The sequence below is a fragment of the Postia placenta genome, assembly GCF_002117355.1.
Source record: "Postia placenta MAD-698-R-SB12 unplaced genomic scaffold POSPLAscaffold_23, whole genome shotgun sequence".
Classification (NCBI taxonomy): Eukaryota; Fungi; Basidiomycota; class Agaricomycetes; order Polyporales; family Adustoporiaceae; genus Rhodonia; species Rhodonia placenta.
The window spans coordinates 502,418-523,222 of NW_020169854.1; the positions used below are offsets into that span (position 1 = coordinate 502,418).

Consider the following 20,805-nt stretch of genomic DNA (forward strand, 5'->3'; position numbering starts at 1 on the left):
TGTAATTGGTCATAACAACCTGCTTCAATAACTATAGAAAAGTGGCCCAATGACCCTACAAAACCATTATAATATGGCAACAAAGTACTCTAAACATCACAACATCTTACTCTAATACCCATAAGAATGTGTGTTTTTATGACCATTAGAAGGTATTGTATCAGTCATAAGAACCTGCTCTAATGATTATGAGAATGTATCCCAATGATATTACAAAGTCACTATAATCACCATTGAAACCAATTCAATGACTATTAGAATTTGTTCTAATGGCCATAAGGATTTAGAATATTTACTGTATTCAGATGAGCATAAGAACCCGCTCTATTGGCCATAAGCATCTGCTCTATTGGCCACAGAAAGATGCTTATACAGCATAAGAAACCAAGCTAACACCGGGCTGTGGCAAGGCCAGCCACCCGGGGCTTGAATTCCGGCATGCTGGCCTCCCTTCGGAGTTCAAATGATTAGCAGGCAGTAAACAAAAGGGAATGAGCCTCCCAACCCCATCCTCACCCTTTTTTATACCACAGCTGTTATAGGTTGTGCATATGGGCTTTCATTGACAGTTTGTTCCCACCAAGCTTGTTATGTGAATTAGCTGAATGCAGTAAGGAGTTTTTCCCATGCTCCATGTGAATCACCTGCATCTTCCCAGCTGCTAGCATAACACTGATGTGGTTGTGTAGGGGACACATTAGCCATGGGTGCAGGAACAATTAGCAAAACATAAGGACATGCAGGATCATTCCCTCCATGTTCATTTCTTGTAATGTGATGTCTCATGATTCCCTTTGTTGATAGGATTAGTACACAAATCAGATAACTAATGAATCATAAATGGCTGGTTGTGTGAATGTGAGTGCAATGTGAAACACAAAACATGCCAAGCATTGCAAGACAATGACTTGCATACCACTTTCTCTTGCTTATCATCTCACATGCTGTAATAGTCTTCTTGGATGATGCAACCATCTTGCCTAACCTGCTAGGCACATGCATAGCCAAGACACAACACCACCACATTATCTGATGATGCTTGTTGTTTACTTAGGGTGCAAGTATCAAAGTATACACCTCTGATTTAGCATGCAAGTGTAGGCCATGTGGGTTACCACAAATAGCCTAAAGCATGTGAACACAATTATAGATCCAGTCATTATTGTGAAGGGCACCATTCAAGTTGAAATTCCAAAATTAGCAGCCTGACAACAGTCAGATTTGCAGGGAAGATATTGATTTATACTTGGGGGGAGTGGGCCAATACTTATCAATAGGCGACGCAGGGAGCAGTTGCACAAGACTAGCACTGAAGGACTGAATGCCACAAGTGGGGCTGAAGTCGAAGTGGGTCACAGAAGTATGTATTAAAGGATCGCTACAGAGCTCTTTATATACATGAGCAAGGGAAAGCATTCCCATGGCAGAACAATAAGGAAGAGAACAATAGAGTCCAAAAGGAGAACAAGGGCCACTTGGCCACAGGAACAATGCAACAAAAGAAGTGTGGCTGGAGCTCTGCTCTTGTCTGATTGCTCCGCAATTGATACAACCATGTGGTCACATGGTGTGGTGGCTTCCGCCACCGGGGGATCGTCCTAGGCCGACCAGGGGACTGTGGCAAAGCACATTGTGACAATACTAGCAGATCGATTTCTGAGGAATTGGGTGTTTGAAGTTTACTTAAATGGTATATATAAAGTAATCATATCCAGTAGCACAATATAAGGCTTTTACATAGAGCAAATTTTGATAAACTTGTTGATTTTCAAGCTTATGATATAATTTTATTGTATACCAATTATTGAAATACTGTCTTGCAAGAGTATAACATATACAATTGAAGTCATACAATCACTATACATGTTATATTTTGTTTTGCACTTTATGGCTCAAGTAAGAAAGTGTCAGCACAGGAACAACAGGTTTTCACCCATTGGCAGGATGGTGTATAAGTGTTGTTTCCACCATACAAGACAATTTCATTTTATGGAGGTCACTGTACTTCATTGGTTTTAGCTTTGAAAATGGTTTATAATTTCAATGCTGGTATATTGTATTACCTCCAAACTATGTTTTGTATGAAGGGTAAAATTGGATTCATTGAAGATTCAAACATTCATTTTTTTGTCATCAAATTTGCTTTACACACTGTGTTCAGATCAGTATTTTGCATTTTGAGGCTTAATTAAGTATGTAAAAGTGCTGGAACAATTTTTTCCATACTCAAAAAATGATACTTTACAACTTTGGTCTTTACCATATAAAGCCATTTCCTTTAATGATTATATGAACATACTATAATAGCTATAACAATGCACTGTAATGATCATAATTGTCCACTCTAATGAACCTCAAAAGCTGTTTATGACCCTACAAAGCCATTATAATGAAGATAACAAAGTACTCTAATGATCATAATAAGGGTTTGTATTAGCCATAGGAAGATATTATATAAGTCATAAGAGTCCACTCTAATGATCATAAGAAAGTGTTCTGATAATGTTACATAGTCACTGTAATCACCATTGAAACCAATTTAATGACCATTAGAATCTGCTCTATTGACTATAAGACCTACTCTAACAACCATAAGAAACAACACTAACAATCATAAGAACCCACTCTAATGATTATTAAAAGGCACTATAACAACTCACTCCAATCACAATAAGGAAGTGATGTAACCATCATAACAATCCACTTTAATGACCCCACACATGTGTTTGTATGGTCCATTAGAAGCAATTATATTGGTTATATGAACTCACTCTAATGACTATAAGAATGTATTATGATCATTATAAGAACCTATTGCATTTGTTATAATAATCCACTTGAATGTGTATAATAAAGGGTTTCAATGACCCTACAAAGTCATGATAACATAGTAACAAAGTACTAGACATCATAACATCCTACTCTAATATCCATAAGAAAGTGTTTTTATGACCATTAAAATGTATTGTATTGATCATACTAAACAGCTCCAATGATCATGAGAATGATCCCAATTATATTATGCCAACATTATAGTAATCCATCTCTTGGTCGGGGGGCCACTGGACAATATGTTGCAGTTATTGACTGGTGACACGGGTACATTGGTAGCCTGGCTATGCTGATTGACCAGTGGGCAAGGTAGTGATGCTGCCTGACTCAGGGACAATTTTGTCCATGCGATACAAGACACTTATATGGGCCAAGGCAGCAGAAGTCTCTATGTGCAGTGACAGCAGGCCATGGACTTCACTATTGCTGCATCCGAAAGACTCTGGCCTTATGTATGCCATCAAAAGAAGTTATGTTAGTTGGTGGTGGGCTCCAGATATCCAGGAGGTGTTGGAAGATTGGGCTGTATGTCGAGGTCCTGCTCGAGATGCTTGCATGAGCCCACTGCATGACTACATATCCAAGGGGGGTTGGGCATTAGCTGCAGGTTGCTTGTGATGCTCTGCCACACAGTGAGCACCTCTACATTCTTGGCACTTTTCTCTGTCAGTGGAAATGAGCTATCTTTGCACATGATCATTGCACCACCAGTCTCATTGGCAACCACTATTTGTAAGTAGGGTGCAATAGGCACTTGCCCACAAGGCATTGCCGATCCCTAAACTGGAAGACAATGACAGTGCTTTTTATGATAGTGTGTGGAGGCTAGCATATGAAATGTGGCTTACAGAAGTTGACACTGTTTTGCATCCCTATGAAGCTGCCTTTGAATAATTTATCCACTCTGGCCTCTAAGGGCAGAGACCAGCTCTTGAATGGTGTCATGTCAAAGTTGTTGAGGTAGTTGAAGTTCAAAGATGTGTTTGACCCAGATGAAGGCTCAGTGAACGACATGAACATTGGGTTGGCTGCAATCATCTTATGTTGACAATGTGGCTGGCTGAAAATAAAGTTCAAGTTCATTGCACCTTGGGTGGCCATCGGCTCATTGTTGACATTCATCATATTTGGATCAAATGAGATAAATGGGTTGAAGTTTAGTGCTGATTGTAATTGTGGTGAAGAAATGGGTGATCTGCTTGACCCTACACCTGGAGAAGGAAAGGTGATGTTATGACTTAGGGTCAAGCAATAGAGTAGGAACAAACAGACAAGCTGGGGCCATTTGGCTGGGTCTTACTAAAGCAATGGTGAGCGAGGCTCAAACCTAAGGCTAGGGACAAGTGTCGAGGCTTGAGAAGAGGTGCTCCACCTCTGCAGCATGGGGTACAATCTTATGTATATGGCTCGTGAGTGTCTTGAGAGGGTGATCGAAGGCATCAATAATGAGTAATGACCACCATTCATGTGTGTCGGCTTTTCTGCCAGCAAAAGGAGGCTGACCACTGAAGTAGGCTTTCAGGTCAGTCATGAGCTTCAATGCCTGATGCTTGGACCACTTCCATCACAACATAATGTCAAGCAAGATTCTGATGGTGTCAACCAATTTGCATAAGTGGGCAGCAGAAAAAATGGCAAGTTTCTGGCAGAGTGGATGAAGGAAGAGGCCAAGCCAATAAATATCAGTATTTATAGCATGAAATTCACGATTGAGGGTGAGTTGAGTGTGTGCAGCAAACTCAGGACTCTTCCTGGGCAAAAGAGGAATACAACTGATCTCACAATAAGCTCAAATGAGCTACAGCATGCAATCAGCAAGAGTTGCATCCTGTGATTCAATATCACCAATCACGTCAACCAAGGGTTTGGTGATGCAAATGAGTTGGTCAGTTAGGATCCAGTGCTCGGCAGAGACAACGATTGGGATGATATCCTTCATGACTGGTGACAACCTGCTGACAGTGTGAACAGCTTCTCTTTGGGAGCAGATTTGTATGAGTGCAGTCCTGTGGTCGCGAACACTGAGAGATTGAAGTATGAGAGAGTAGAAGTGAGAGGCTGTATGTGTCTTCAAGCTGCAGGTGATCTTCAACAGTCATGCTACATCCTTGAGTTGCCCACCCCAGTAGTGTGATGCTGTCGCGACTTGAGGTCAAGCGACTTGTGGAAAACCTAAAAGCTGGGGGCGTCCGACTGATTCTCACCGAAGCGATGGTGAGCGATGGTCAAACCTAAGGCTAGGGACAAGATAATATATTAGTGAGGTAAGAAAAGGAATACAAAGGATGCTTACTGACCTAGGGACAAGAGGTCGAAACTGAGGTCCCTAGGGCAGCAGAGGCCGGCTTATATACAGGGGAAGTTTAGGGGAGGCTGTGCGCACTGGTCCGTGCACAGCTGGTCCGTGCGCAGCATGCTGACGCGGCCCCAGGGGCCGGTGAGTCAGAGAGGCTGTGTCAGCGGAGCCCAAGCTGTGCCGTGCACTGCTGCCCATCTAATCTAATTGTACAGTAGATAGTGATGCGTCCATATCAGGCATGTAGTACAGAGGTCGCGGGTTCAAGCCCGCGAAAAGGAAAAAATTAAAAAACGGCTAGATGCCATACCAACTCATGACATTACCCCCCCCTCAACGGTGCATGACCTCATGCGAGGTGCCCTTGCCCATCTCCCATCTGGAGCGGCATCGTGCTTCAGTCAGCGGCGAAGGCATTGGCTGAAAGTTGAGACCACCAAAGGTAGTAGCATTGAGGCGATGAGGGGTGTTTGGGTTCCTCCGGTGGAAGTCGGCTATGAGGGCCGGCGCATTGGCAACGTTGCGCGCCGGCTCCCATGACGTATGCGAGTCATCATAACCCTTCCACTTGACGAGGTACTACAGCTGACGCCGGAAGATTCTCGAATCTTTGATCCGCTCAACCTCGTACTCTTCGTCGCCCTCAACCTCAATGGCAGGCGGCTCCTCCGGCTCCCGGCCCGGGATGTCGCTATGCGTGTACTTGCTGAGCAAGGAGACATGGAATACTGGGTGCACAGGCACCGACTTTGGTAGGACTAATTCATAATCCAAGTCTCCAAGCTTTCGCCGCACGGCATAAGGTCCAAGGCGCTTGGGACTGAGCTTCTTGCTCGGCTGTTTCAGCTTAAGGTTCTGGGCATCAAGCCAGACCTTGTCCCCCGGCGCAAAGACCGGTGCCTCCTGCACGTGCTTGTCGTAGTACACCTTCATGCGCTCGGCTGACAGCTCAAGCGCAGAGCGCGTATCATCGCGAATCTCCCTCAAGATCTTGAGCCGATCAGTGGCTGCAGGCATTGCAGACATCGGGTTGATCCGCACTTGGATCTCAGGATGATACCCCTGATGCAGGAAGAAAGGGGAGTGCCCGGTCGCGGAGTGAACTCGGTTGTTTAGTGCAAACTCCGCAAGCGGCAACTGCTTCGCCCAATCATCCTGCCTGTGGCTTGTGAAAGCACGCAGGTACTGCTCAATTTCCTGATTCCAGCGCTCGGTCTGGCCATCCGTCTGAGGGTGGAACGCTGTGGACAGCGCCGGCTCGATCCCTAGGCCCTTGTACACCGCATGGAGATACTTTGAAGCGAACTGGGGACCTCGGTCTGATATGACCTTGGCCGGGGCCCCATGATGCTTGAATACGTCGCGGATGTACAGATCTGCCGCACCTTCTGCCGTCAGGGTCTCATGACAGGCCGAGAAGTGGACCTGCTTGGTGAAGCGGTCGGTGGTAACCAGGATCGAGTCGAATCCATCAGACTTCGGCAAGCCAACGATCATATCCGTGGTGATGATCTGCCACGGGCGCTCGGGGATCTCGTTCGGCTTCAGCGGACCCTGGGGCTTGGCTGGGAATGTCTTGGTACGGTTGCACACGTCACAGGTGCTTACGTACTCATTGACGAATTTGGACATTCCTGGCCACTAGTAGTTCTGCGATACGAGCTCGAGGGTTTTGGCACGACTGCCGTGTCCGGCAATCGGCGAGTCGTGGTGGATTTTGACAATGTCCCGCCGGAGCTCCGCGTTCTTTGGGACATAGACCATCTCGCGGAACAGCAGAAGCCCTTGCTTGGCATTCCACTCCTCAAAGCCTTTCTGCAGCCTAGGTGGTCCGAGGTTCTGCACTTTTTCAAGTGCCTCGGCCACAACCCGATCCTTATCCGAACACTCCCTGATGCGCTTCAGAAGCGACTGATCAGCCGTCACCGAGGCATGACCGCATCTAGTGGAGGCGATGCGGAATTTCTCTGGTTTGAGAACCACCTAATCGGTGTTATCGTCCTCATTGCCGATCTGATGATCTGATCGGCGTGACAGGGCGTCAGCCTTTCCATTCAACGTTCCAGCCTTATGCGTGATGCGGAAGTCGAAGTGAGCCAGGAACAGTGACCATCGCGCTTGACGACGTGTGAGGTGCTGGGACGTGCACCAGTATTCGAGGTTTTTGTGATCAGTGACGATCTCGAACTGATTGGGCAATCCCTCGAGATAGTGGCGCCAATCTTCTAGTGCTTCAATGATCGCAAGCATCTCCTTATCGTAGATCTCGTAGTTACGCTGGGCAGGGTCCATAGCGTGGGATCTGAAGGCGATAGGATGCCATTTGCCGTCGTCCTGCTTCTGCATCAATACGCCGCCAGTGGCGTAGCCCAAGGCATCAACCTCAATGTGCGTCTCTCGATTTGGGTCATACAGCGCCAAGACTGGCGTTGTCACAAAAAGCCGTTTGAGTTCATCAAAGGCGTGCTGCTCCTCTTCACCCCAATGCCATGGGTCATTCCCTGTGAGTCGGTCGAGTGGTCGCGAGATCTTAGCGAAGTCCTTAATGAAGCGGCGGTAAAAGTTGGAAAACCCCCGGAACTTCTGAACGTCTTTTTTGTTCCGGGGTACCGGCCACTCATTGATTCCTTTCAACTTCGCGGGATCCATCGCTACCTCATTGCCACCGAACACATAGCCGATGTAGTCGACCTTGGGAACATCCCATTTGCACTTCTCAGGCTTCAGGAATAGATCGTTATCCTGAAGGCGGCACAGAACCTCGCGTGTGACCTTCTCATGCTCCTCCTTGTTGGTAGAGAAGACGAGTATGTCGTCCAGGTACACGAGGATCTTGCCGCCGATGATGAGATCGTGGAAGATCTTGTTCATCATCGCCTGGAAAGTTGCGGGGGAGTTGGTGAGACCGAAGAACATCACCAAGGGCTCGTACAACCCTCGGTTGGTCACAAAGGCCGCTTTCCATTCATCACCGGCTTTGATCCGGACGTTGTTGTATCCCCACCGGACATCGAACTTTGTAAAGAGCGTGGCACTGCGGAGCTTATCTATCATCTCGGCGATCAGCGGCAAAGGGTAACGATTTTTCACCGTGATCGCGTTCAACCGACGGTAGTCCTGTACAGGTTGAAGCGTCCCTTCCTTCTTTTTGATGAAGAAGAAGGGGGACGAGATGGGCGACTTCGATTCCCGTATGTAACCCTTCGCCAGCTGCTCCTTTAGGAACTTGTCAAGCTCCTCCTGCTCATTGTTCGACAGGGGGTACACCTTCGAATGGAACGTCGAGTAGCCGGGCACGAGTTCGATCGCATGATCATACGGCTTCCTTTCGGGTAGCCGTTCTGATGCTTCTTTGGAGAAGACATTCAGGAACTCGTGGTACTGTTTAGGTACCGACTCCTCGGCGGTCTTAACGACTTTCTTCTTGATCTCCTCCTTAGCGAACAACTGGGAGTACGTATGCCCAGCTGCGATGAACAGCTGAGGGGCACCAGGAAGCGTAATACCTTATTCCCAGGCCTCGATCAAGTCAGCTTCGTCCCACTCTACTTCCACCGGATCTTCTTTGGGTTCGAAGTCCGGCAGTACCTTACTCCGGCAGGCACCTATGACCGACCGTTTGGACTTCAGCGAATGCCTGCGCGCCGTGGGCCTGACCCCCGTATCACGCGCAGTCGCTGCTTGCTCCATTCGGCCAGCCCTTCTGGCGCTGCACGTTTCAGGACATCGTGACAATTTTAGGGAGCCCGACTCCCAATCAATCTCTGGGTTGTGCTCTCGTAGCCAATCTAACCCAACGATCACATCCTCTGGACCGATGTCCGTGACCGTAAACACTGTTTTCTCGACGTGTTCTCCTATCTGCATCTGTAGCACGGCTACTTCCGAGATGCTTCCGTCTTTATTGAGTGTTCCATCGATGTTGTAAAGCGGAATAGGTTCTTTCAATTTCCGCGTTCGTACTCGATTCTCCGTGATGAAGCGCTTGTTGATGAATTTCGTGGTGGCTCCACTGTCCACCATTGCAATTATATCTCTGTGCCGTCTTTCTCCCTTGAGGCGCACCGGGATGTGGAAGTGCTGGGACCCATGGTCCAACTCGTAAACATTCGCGATCGCCAATACATTGTACAAATTGTTATTACGAGGTCCGACGCGTGCGGCACGAAGCACGGACCGGATCAAAAAGACTCCTCTTTGAGCGCTCGATAGTGCTCCAGCTCCTCGCGCATCGACTTCATCTGTGCCATTAAGTCCGCCAGCTCGGAACTATCCGATCTTGCTGAAGCGGCGCTTGTACTTGCCGAGGATGAAGCGACGGGGGCGCTTGTCGCCGCCTGGGTGGAACCCGAGGCAACCGTAGCCCGTGCGTCAGCGCGTTTTATGTAAGGCTTGTCCTTACAATTGGGGCACTCGAAGCGTCGGTACCCTTGCTTCCCACAGCCGTAACAATTGCCAGGGAAGTTGCCTTTTACGACGGCCGCATTGATGCTGGCTGAAGCTCCATGTGACTGGGGCACACCACCACGTGCCCCGCCGCGTCCTCGACCTCGAGCCGAGAAGAAATTGTTCAACTCAGGTCGACGGGCCCGGCTGATATCAAGGATCTGTTCGACCTCCGTGGCGCGCTTGTCAGTGTCTTCCCACGTGGCGAACGTCTCGAGCTCGATCTTGCGGTAGACGCGGGAGGGGATGCCGCTCAGGTACTTGTCGCGCAGTTCCAAGTCCCCATACCCGGAACGGTCCACCGGACCCTTGAACAGCGCGGAGAACTCCGCAGCAGTGCGTTTTTCGTGGACCGACTTGTCCGCGCAGAGTTTGGCCAGTTCTACCTAGGCCGCTGCCTCATCATCGAGGTTGCCGAAGCAGGCTTTGAAGGCCGTGGCAAAGGCCGCCTCATTGGCGAAGGGGGTCGTTACTCCCTGCACACTGAGTTGCACTGATACGAGCTGGGCGAAGTAGGGCGTGGCCCAAGTGCGGGCATCACCGTCGAGCAGGCTTAGTGCAACCTGCACCTTGAGCTCGATGGTTGTTAACGACGTGTTGACCAACCAATAGATGCGCAGCTGCGACAGGAACCTGTCGCACTCGATGACGGTTTTGCCATCGTATCGGAGCGGGAGGAGGAGTTTCAGGGTATCCTTATCAGGGGGGGACACTGGTGAGGACATTACCGACGACGAGGGGGACGGAGGACTGCCCACGGGCGAAGACGGCTGTTGTGACTGTCCGCCGGGCGAACTTCGAGAGGAGCGAGTACTCGAGCGGCCTCGCGGCGGCGATGGCGGTGGAGGCGACGGAGGAAGTCCGGTGGCGGGGTGACGTACGACAGGGACTGGAGTCGAGGATGAGATTGCTGACGACGAGCTGGCCCAAGTAACCGCTGGACTGTTGCTGGGCTCAGGCTTCGGGTTCCTTTCCAACCGTGACCCCAAGGAGGACTGGGGGATGGTTTGAGGGGTCGCTGTAGACTGTGCGACTGCCTCAACTCCTCGAGGGAGACTGGGATCTCCTCGTGCTTGACCTGTACTGGTGACAGGTTGGGGGATGCGGGTGCCTGGGGAGGCAGGTCGGGAAGGGACGGGAGTGACGTGGCGAGATGTGGATCTCGAGGTGCCAGCGTATCGAAGTGCCGGGCCGCAGGGGTGCTGGACTCGTCGGATGGGCACATAGCGCCCTTCGTCAGTAGTGATGGATCGTGGAGTGCGATTAGGGCACGGTTGTCGATCACAGATGAAAAAGGGAGCTTGATTCCCGTCGCTTTCAGGGTCGTCGCGGGAGACGTCGATTTGCTCCTGGGTGTCGAAGGCGTGCTCAAGTCGAGAGCAGTCGAAGAATTCATCAGCCACGGTGATGGGGAGAGGAAGGGGAGGTGCACGTGCTACGAAAGGCCGTGTTAGACTAGCTTACACCTACGGCGCCCGAGGTAACACTAGGGTTTGCAGTTCACGTGGGGCCCAGTACTGCTTTTGGCTAGTATGCAGCAGGAACCTAATCCACGCGTCCGTGAGGACAAGTACCGCCCACTGAAGTGCAGATACTGAAGAGTTCGTTCCCTAAGTGGTGGCGATGTATCGTATGTTATCTATGTATCGTAGGGTACAGTAAGGGTGCACACCACCCAACCTATAGGAAGTGAATGTGAGTTTGTGGGAGTCCCGATGGAATGCCGGCAGCTATGGGGAGTTTCGACCTAATGTCGCGACTTGAGGTCAAGCGACTTGTGGAAAACCTAAAAGCTGGGGGTGTCCGACTGATTCTCACCGAAGCGATGGTGAGCGATGGTCAAACCTAAGGCTAGGGACAAGATAATATATTAGTGAGGTAAGAAAAGGAATACAAAGGATGCTTACTGACCTAGAGACAAGAGGTCGAAACTGAGGTCCCTAGGGCAGCAGAGGCCGGCTTATATACAGGGGAAGTTTAGGGGAGGCTGTGTGCACTGGTCCGTGCACAGCTGGTCCGTGCGCAGCATGCTGATGCGGCCCCGGGGGCCGGTGAGTCAGAGAGGCTGTGTCAGCGGAGCCTGAGCTGTGCCGCGCACTGCCGCCCCATCTAATCTAATTGTACAGTAGATAGCGATGCATCCATATCAGGCATGTAGTACAGAGGTCGCGGGTTCAAGCCCGCAAAAAGGAAAAAATTAAAAAACGGCTAGACGCCGTACCAACTCGTGACAGATGCATTGAAGAACGTGACAATGCAGGTGTTCTTTGTGATAACAGCTTTGATCAGTGGATGCACCATAATTTTGCCCATGATTGTGTTGATGCCATGCATAAAACATGCAAGGGGCTATAAGATAAAACATAGTCAGCTCACATATGAACAATATTGAGGCTGCTACTTATAATTATCCAGCAGTGTTTATTGGGAGCTGTCCACATCCAATAAAATGCTTCCATGGTCATCGGATTGTCAGTACAAACAGCAAATACTGACTCCAGTTTGACATCCTTTTTTTTTGAGAGCATTGTCTGCAACCTCAAGGAGCCTCACCGCAGTTGCATGCTCTCCCGACATATCTTCAAAACAGAGCACAATGGGGTGTTCACCAAGCTGTGCAATCAGGTACCCATACACACTCTGCTTGAGCGCATCCTCCCAGCCGTCCATGAGGTATATGAGGTCATGCTTTTCCTCCAAACAGTGCTGGTCCATGCTCCCAACATGAGCTTCCTCTGCGGGAAGGATTCTCACCATCAAAATATACTGTGTTGCAGGGGAGTAGGATGGGTGAAGATGATTGATAAATCAGAGGAAATAGGGATTTTCGGATGATGAGAAAGGAATGTTTGCATGTACTAGGAAACTGTTGATTTGTATTAGGATATTTCTATAGTAAGAAGTGGAATCCCATAACATTACCGAAGCAAATAAATGTGGAATTGATCAGTCTCCATTGACATAACCCAGTTTGCAAACATCTTGAGAGTTCCATTCTGCTTCATCAGTACACTTTTGCCAAGAGTGATCTTTTGCTTCTTGCTCAAACCTTCTGCTTGATCAAGAACAATTGGCTGGGTTTTTGTTGCACCTGCAAAGACATCTGACTCTACAATCCCACCCTTCTTCATTAACATTGTCAGAGCACTCTTCTGCACCACATTCAGGGCATTTTGTATAGTGCTGGCTGCGAGAGATGTTGGATACAATGAAGATTCTGATGTTCAATGACAGACTGGCAGTGATGGCACTGCATTTGCCATCATTTCATGACGGGATTTTGCTCTTCTTCCCTGGTATAGTTCTTGTCAACCAGAGTATTGAGATTATGTCCACCTGTGTGCTTTTTTGTTGATGGCTCGGGCATGGGGAGACAACAAAATTTCTACTTCAAGTCTGGGCCAGGCCAACCTCTCCAAGTTGCGCCAGCAATCGTCATTCCCGATTCCTGTGCCATATGGCGCACACCAATTGCTGCACCAGGTGCAACGGTTTGGTGCCAGTATCAAGGTGACTGATCTTGATTTCCAGTAAACACAAAATTCAAAATGAATCCCTTTTCCTGAACTTATGATTACGGTTGTAACTACTCTCACCATAATTTTCTCTTATACTCAATGAATTCTGCTGTGGAAGCGTGGGCTGTCATTTTCAACTCCGATGATGCACAAACAATGGTTGTGCATATTCCTGTCTTATATCACCACTACATGTAAAAGTAATTTGCTGGAGGTACTGTTGTAGATTTACATAACACTGATCACTAGACAATCTTGATCTAATGTCAGGCTCCAGTCACCCAGCACAGACGGAGGTCAAACACTAGGGACTCTGTTGTCCATAGAAGTAGCAGTCTAGAAATCCCCTTCTTACCATCCTTGTATCAATAGGTGACACAGGGAGCAGTTGCACAGGACTAGCACTGAAGTACTGAATGCCACAATAGGGGCTGAAGTCGAAGTGGGTCACAGAAGTGTGTATTAAAGGGTCGCTACAGAGCTCTTTATATACATGAGCAAGGGAAAGCATTCCCACGGTAGAACAATAGAAGAAAGAACAATAGAGTACAAAAGGAGAACAAAGGCCACTTGGCCACAGGAACAATGGAACAAAAGAAGTGTGGCCGGAGCTCTGCTCTGGTCCGGATGCTCTGCAATTGATACAACCATGTGGTCACATGGTGTGGTGGCTCCCGCCACCGGGGGATCACCCTAGGCCGACCAGGGGACTGTGGCAGAGCACATTGTAACACCTTGATCTGTGTGTCTGGTGGTCTGAATGCTTTAACTACAACCGGCAGGCCCAACCAGCTCACAATTGCAAGTTTGCAAATGCCATCATGGAGTGTAAGAAATGTGGTGCAGACATGAGGAAAGGGAGGGTGGTAGTTGACACGCAGAGCTCCAGAGGGACTAGCACTAGTGGTCGGCCTGTGCCTATCTGCAAGTTGGCACAGTTGTCAACAAGTAGGTTAGTTGAGTGGGGACCTTTGCCTACTGACACTCCTGATAGTTCAACATCCACCCATGGTCATGTGACTTGCCAACACATGTGGCCTGCCCACAGCTTTAAGTGGAAGGTTCCCACTGGTGATGATGCAAAGGACACTGCCAAGGGCCAGAAGCCAAGGGTGAAGCAGGTTAAGACAGCCATTGCGAAAAAGCCAAAGGTGATGTAGGTCAAGGATGCCATTGCGAAGAAGCCCCAATTTCTTTCCCCACATATGGCCTGTGGGGCTACATTTAGACACAACAAAAACCTCAGGCAGCACCACAGGGAGACCAAATCATTTCTGCTGTACACCGGCAGGTGTGCATCAATTTGCACTCACTACAGAACAGGCTTCCCCAGGATGAACTCATGGCGCCTGCACATCGCAAATCCGGACACCTGTGAGAAGGCCGAGAAGGAGAAGCAACTGAGTGAGCAGGAGAAGAAGGGAAAGCAGAAGGGTGGAATTAGAAATTGACAAAGACCACCATACTTGGAAGTGTGTGAGTATCAGGTCTTGCAGCTTGGACAGGATATACTTATCTTAATTTGTTTCGAATCTACCTGCACAGGTCTTTGATCTTAGTGGGTAAGGAACAATGTGAAGCCAGAATAAGCTGAAATTATACCCAATCTCACAAATATTGCAAGCCATGTGTCTGTACTACATAGGGTATAGTATTCAGGCAAACCAAGCATAATGCACCGACAAGAAGACAAATGACACCCATATAATATAGCTGTTATACAGAGCGACGAGACATCCATATTCTATCAAAAGGCGACGCAGGGAGCAGTTGCACAGGACTAGCACTGAAGGACTGAATGCCACAAGAGGGGCTGAAGTCGAAGTGGGTCACAAAAGTGATATTACAGGTCGCTACAGCAGCCCTTTATATACATGAGCAGGGGAAAGCATTCCCACGGCAGAACAATAGAGAAAAGAACAATAGAGTCCAAAAGTAGAACAAGGGCCACTTGGCCACAGGAACAATGCAACAAAAGAAGTGTGGCCGGAGCTCTGCTCCGGTCCGATCGCTCCGCAATTGATACAACCATGTGGTCACATGGTGTTGTGGCTCCTGCCACCGGGGGATCGTCCTAAGCTGTCACAATGTGCTCTGCCACAGTCCCCTGGTCGGCCTAGGACGATCCCCCGGTGGCGGGAGCCACAACACCATGTGACCACATGGTTGTATCAGTTGCGGAGCATTCGGACCGGACCAGAGCTCCGGCCACACTTCTTTTGTTCCATTGTCCCTGTGGCCAAGTGGCCCTTGTTCTCCTTTTGGATTCTATTGTTCTTTTACCTATTGTTCTGCCATGGGAATGCTTTCCCCTGCTCATGTATATAAAGGGCTGCTGTAGCGACCTGTAATATCACTTCTGTGACCCACTTCGACTTCAGCCCCTCTTGTGGCATTCAGTCCTTCAGTGCTAGTGCTGTGCAACTGCTCCCTGCGTCGCCTTTTGATAGGTTATGAGCCCCGCGCTCTAGCAGTCAACTACACACACTACTAGCGCGCCACAGAGTCAATCTCTTCAATCTTCGGACCACTCCTTGTCCCAATACTCTCATATCTTTCATCCTCTGCCACTCTGTCTATGGCTACAATGTCGAACCACTCGTCCTCTCTCTCCTTCCCCAAGCTCAATGCCTCGAACTACAAGTCCTGGGCTGGGGACATGGCTGCCTGTCTGCGCTCTGCAGGCCTATGGCGCCTTGTCTCTGGTGCCCACCTCAAGCCACAGGCCAAGGACCCCAAAGCCCCCACTGAAGCGGAGGCCACACTACTGGAGAAGTGGGAGGTGGAGGAGGCAAAGGCTGCTGGGTGGTTGTATCTCATGGTTGAGGCGGACCAAAAGGTGCATTTCTCCAACATTGACAGCGACCCTGTTGCAATGTGGGTGGCCCTCAAGGGTGTCCACCAGCGTCCTCATGCTGCTGGACGTTGGAATGCCTGGGAGGCCCTGTTGTCTATCAGGAAGAGCGATTCTGAGTCGCTTCAAGCGGTTATCAACCGCGTTGAAGACGCCATGCAGCAATGCAAGAATCTGCGCCCTGACAAGTACACTCTGGACGAGCTTGACAGTGAACTTACTGTCATGGCTATGATCCTGGCCCTCCCTCGCGAGGACTTTGCCCTCCTGCGCACTCAGCTGCTCAATGGCGACCTCAAGAAGGCCACAGTCATTCAGGCCTTTGTCACTGAGGATGCCCAGCGCCGCCATGACTCCACCATTGCTTCCCAGTCTGCCCTAGCAGTCGCCTCATCGTCCTCTGGCCCCTGCGACTTCTGTGGCGCATCTGGCCACTCCCAGCCACAGTGCTACTCGTTCCAGAAGGCCCAGAAGCAGGCCAAGGAGCGCCGCACCACCAGAGGCAAAGGCAAGGCTGCCACTGCGCAGGAGAAGCCTGCAGAACCTACCCAAGAATCCGCTGCAAATGCAAGTGCCCTCTCCTCACACTCCCTTGAGCCCTCTTCGCCCTCTACACCGCTCCAGCTTGATGCTGACTTCACCTGGAATGCAGACACAGGCGCCACTTCTCATATGACGCCTCACCGCCACTGGCTTCGCAATTACAAGCCACTGCGCTTGCCTGTGAAGTTGGCTGACAACAAGGTTGTCTACTCTGCTGGTGTTGGGTCGGTCGTCTTCAGGCCTAGGGTGAAGGGAGCATTTGTGCGGTCTGTGGAGTTCTCAAGGGTGCTGCATGTGCCTGATCTGCGAAGCAATCTCCTGTCCTGTCTTCATCTTGCGCGCAATAAAGGGTTTTCCATCACCATTTCGTCCGATGCCATGGCCTTCTATCAGTCTGGCACACTGCGCTTTGTCGCACCTATTGACCCCAACAATGCTGCCTACCTAGATGGCGAAGTTGAGCCCCTTGTTGAGGCTTCAGCACGCATTGCAGCCACTCTGCCACTCGACCTCAACCTCTGGCATCGTCGTCTTGCTCACAATAACTATGCAGACGTCCAGAAGCTTGTCAGAGACGAGCTGGTCACTGGCCTTACCCTCAGCTCGAAGCAGCAGCCTGACCCTGTCTGTGAGCCATGCCTAGCAGGCAAAATGCGAGCAAACCCCTTTCCTCCTTCGTCTCATGTGTCCACCATACCTCTGGAACTCATCCACAGCGACGTCCATGGCCCTCTGCCTGTCCGCACTCACTCTGGTTATCGCTACTGGATCACCTTCATTGACGACTACTCCAGATTCAGAGTCGTCGTCCTGCTCAAGGCCAAAAGCGAAGCCTTCAGTGCGTTCAAGCGCTTCAAGGCCTATGCTGAGAACCAGCTGGGTGTGAAGATCAAGGCACTCCAGGATGACAAGGGAGGGGAGTACATGTCCAATGAGTTCATCGCATTCACAGACTCCTGCGGCATTGTGCGTCGCCACACTGTGCGCAACAGGCCACAGCAGAATGGGGTTGCCGAGCGAGCCAATGGTGTCATGTCTGACACTGCCACTGCCATGCTTGCAGAGTCCTCCTTGCCTCCGTCCTTCTGGGGCGAGGCTGTGGCTGCTATGGTCCATGTCTGGAATCGGCTCCCTACTGCAGTGCACCCTGGCACCACCCCCTATGAGCTCTGGCACAAGGGCAAGCCCAGTGTGGCGCATTTGCGCGTCTGGGGCTGCACTGCTTATGTGCACATCCAGAAGGACCAGCGCAAGGGTCTGTCGCCTCACATGCAGAAATGCGTGTTCATAGGCTACCCTGACGGCTACAAGGGCTGGAAGTTCTACTGCCCTGACACCAGGAAGGTGGTGATCTCAGAACGCGCTGAGTTTGATGAGCGGTTCTTCCCTGGTCTGAGGCGCACTCCTGCCTCGCTTTCCACTCCCATTGTCGACCCTCCGACCTCTGAGCCTGTCCCTCTCTTTGTACCTGCACTGGATCAAGGGGGGGACGACGACTTTGTGCCTGCTGCCATTCCTCAGGCCCCTATTGCGCCAATTCCTGCAGCAGCACCTCCTCCAGTTGCTCCAGTGCCTGTCCAAGCTCCTGCGCCTCCTGCACCAGTTGCACCTCCTGTGCCACAAGCTGTTCAGCCACCTCCTGCGCCACAAGCTGCGCACCAACCCTCTCCTGAAGCGGACGACCTCAATCTGCCCATTGCCATTCGCAGGGGAAGACGGCATGCACCAGTCCCTGCTCCTGCCCCAAAGCGCGAAGACTCTCCTGATCCCCTTGACCTGTTTGCTGAGGAAGCGGATTTTGTCGAAGTGCAGTTTGCTGGGCTTGCAGCTGGTGCTGACCCTCACAATTTCCGCGAAGCCATGCGCTCCCCTGATGCCAAACTGTGGCAGACAGCCTGCAACGACGAGATACTCTCCCTGATTGCAAACCACACCTGGGATGCAGTCCCTCTGCCTGCTGGAAAGAAGGCCATTGGATGCGGCTGGGTGTTCAAAGTGAAGCACAATGCTGATGGCTCAATTGAGCGGTACAAGGCTCGACTTGTGGCCAAGGGCTACTCACAGCGGCCTGGCTTCGACTACACCGAGGTTTTTGCGCCCACCTCTCGCCCTGCTGCCCTGCGCCTTGTCCTTGCCCTCACTGCCATTGAGGATCTGGAGCTGCACTCTGTCGACATCTCCTCTGCCTTCCTACAGGGCGACTTGGACGAGGAAATCTACATGCAGCAACCTGAAGGCTTTGCCCAAGGTCCCCCTGGCACAGTCCTGCGTCTAGGCCGTCCTATCTATGGCCTCAAGCAGGCTGGCCGCATGTGGAACAAGAAGCTGCACCAGGTGCTCTCCTCCATGGGCTTCAAGCGGCTCGAGTCTGACCGCAGTGTGTACATCTACCTGCGAGATGAAGTGCGCATTATCATCCCTGTGCATGTGGATGACCTCACTCTGGCCTCCACCTCGCGCGCTGCCATTGACAAGACAGTCGAGGAGCTCTCTCAGCACTTCAAACTGCGCAACCTTGGCCCCACCACATTCCTGCTGGGCATTGAGATCACCAGGGACCGCAAAAAGCGCACCATGTTCCTGTCACAGCGGCAGTACATCCTGGACATGCTGGAGCGCTATGGCCTCACCAGCTGCAAAGCGGTGTTGACTCCAATGGAGCCTGGCCTTCGCCTTTCCAAGCAGCAAGCCTGTCAGAGTGATGAGGACCGCACCTTCATGCAGGACAAGCCCTACCTCAATGCAGTCGGCTCCCTCATGTATCTGGCCATCACCACTCGCCCTGACATCCAGTATGCTGTCTCCTGCCTTGCGCGCTTCAACTCCTGTCCTGGACCTGCCCATTGGGCCGCAGTCAAGCACCTCTTTCGCTATCTGCAGGGCACCAAGGACCACAAGCTCGTCTACAGGCCTGACGACCTGGGTGCACCCTTTGTGACCTTCACAGACTCTGCTCATGGTGACTGTCCGGACTCTGGACGTTCCACCAGTGGCTACCTGGTCAAGGTTGGCTCAGGAGCGATCAGCTGGTCCAGCAAACTCCAGTCCATAGTCGCACTTTCGACTACAGAGGCTGAGTATGTTGCTGCAGTGGATGCAGGCAAGGAGATACTCTGGATGCGCAATCTCATGGGCGAGTTTGGCTACACAGTGGACGCACCCTCACCCTTGCAGATGGACAACCAGTCGAGCATCAATGTGTCCAAGAATCCTGAGCATCATGGGCGCATGAAGCACCTCGACCTGCGCACTTTCTGGCTCAGAGACACTGTGGAGGCTGGGCGCATCAAGCCCTCCTACATCCCCACTGCGGACATGCTTGCAGACTGTCTCACCAAGCCGTTGCCTGCACCCAAGGTCGCATTCTGTCGCACTGGGATGGGTATTGAGGTGTCCTAGTCTCCCTGTGGGACTTGGCAGATCAGGGGGGGTATGTCACAATGTGCTCTGCCACAGTCCCCTGGTCTGCTTATATCAAAAGGCGACGCAGGGAGCAGTTGCACAGCACTAGCACTGAAGGACTGAATGCCACAAGAGGGGCTGAAGTCGAAGTGGGTCACAGAAGTGATATTACAGGTCGCTACAGCAGCCCTTTATATACATGAGCAGGGGAAAGCATTCCCACGGCAGAACAATAGAGAAAAGAACAATAGAGTCCAAAAGTAGAACAAGGGCCACTTGGCCACAGGAACAATGCAACAAAAGAAGTGTGGCCGGAGCTCTGCTCCGGTCCGATCGCTCCGCAATTGATACAACCATGTGGTCACATGGTGTTGTGGCTCCTGCCACCGGGGGATCGTCCTAAGCAGACCAGGGGACTGTGGCAGAGCACATTGTGACAAATTGGTCATAACAACCTGCTTCAATAACTATAGAAAAGTGGCCCAATGACCCTACAAAACCATTATAATATGGCAACAAAGTACTCTAAACATCACAACATCTTACTCTAATACCCATAAGAATGTGTGTTTTTATGACCATTAGAAGGTATTGTATCAGTCATAAGAACCTGCTCTAATGATTATGAGAATGTATCCCAATGATATTACAAAGTCACTATAATCACCATTGAAACCAATTCAATGACTATTAGAATTTGTTCTAATGGCCATAAGGATTTAGAATATTTACTGTATTCAGATGAGCATAAGAACCCGCTCTATTGGCCATAAGCATCTGCTCTATTGGCCACAGAAAGATGCTTATACAGCATAAGAAACCAAGCTAACACCGGGCTGTGGCAAGGCCAGCCACCCGGGGCTTGAATTCCGGCATGCCGGCCTCCCTTCGGAGTTCAAATAACATGTTGATTG

The 20,805-nt window shown here is 50.4% G+C and overlaps 5 protein-coding genes across 5 annotated transcripts; 1 reads left to right on the forward strand and 4 right to left on the reverse strand.

The window, feature by feature from the left end:
- Positions 1–3,307: 3,307 nt before the first annotated feature.
- On the reverse strand, positions 3,308–3,957 carry POSPLADRAFT_1050722 (hypothetical protein; the record flags this gene model as incomplete). Its single annotated transcript, XM_024480048.1, has 2 exons — positions 3,308–3,558; positions 3,681–3,957. 2 exons carry the CDS (start codon positions 3,955–3,957, stop codon positions 3,308–3,310), a joined length of 528 nt encoding a protein of 175 aa, XP_024333326.1.
- A 208-nt stretch (positions 3,958–4,165) lies between these two features.
- Positions 4,166–4,378, reverse strand: POSPLADRAFT_1159821 (hypothetical protein; the record flags this gene model as incomplete). The annotated part of the gene is made up of 1 exon (XM_024487463.1): positions 4,166–4,378. A coding segment is annotated over one exon (213 nt), but the record flags the coding sequence as incomplete, so codon positions are not given.
- An 18-nt stretch (positions 4,379–4,396) lies between these two features.
- Positions 4,397–4,918, reverse strand: POSPLADRAFT_1160181 (hypothetical protein; the record flags this gene model as incomplete). Its single annotated transcript, XM_024487512.1, has 2 exons — positions 4,397–4,577; positions 4,635–4,918. Coding segments are annotated over 2 exons (465 nt in total), but the record flags the coding sequence as incomplete, so codon positions are not given.
- A 5,042-nt stretch (positions 4,919–9,960) lies between these two features.
- POSPLADRAFT_1160039 (hypothetical protein) lies at positions 9,961–12,711 on the reverse strand (the record flags this gene model as incomplete). Its single annotated transcript, XM_024487493.1, has 5 exons — positions 9,961–11,029; positions 11,120–11,184; positions 11,789–11,923; positions 12,128–12,340; positions 12,541–12,711. The coding sequence occupies 5 exons, from the start codon at positions 12,709–12,711 to the stop codon at positions 9,961–9,963; spliced, it is 1,653 nt and encodes a 550-aa protein (XP_024333329.1).
- A 1,202-nt stretch (positions 12,712–13,913) lies between these two features.
- POSPLADRAFT_1159879 (hypothetical protein) lies at positions 13,914–14,543 on the forward strand (the record flags this gene model as incomplete). Its single annotated transcript, XM_024487469.1, has 4 exons — positions 13,914–14,044; positions 14,141–14,248; positions 14,321–14,383; positions 14,426–14,543. 4 exons carry the CDS (start codon positions 13,914–13,916, stop codon positions 14,541–14,543), a joined length of 420 nt encoding a protein of 139 aa, XP_024333330.1.
- Between the last annotated feature and the right edge of the window lie 6,262 nt (positions 14,544–20,805).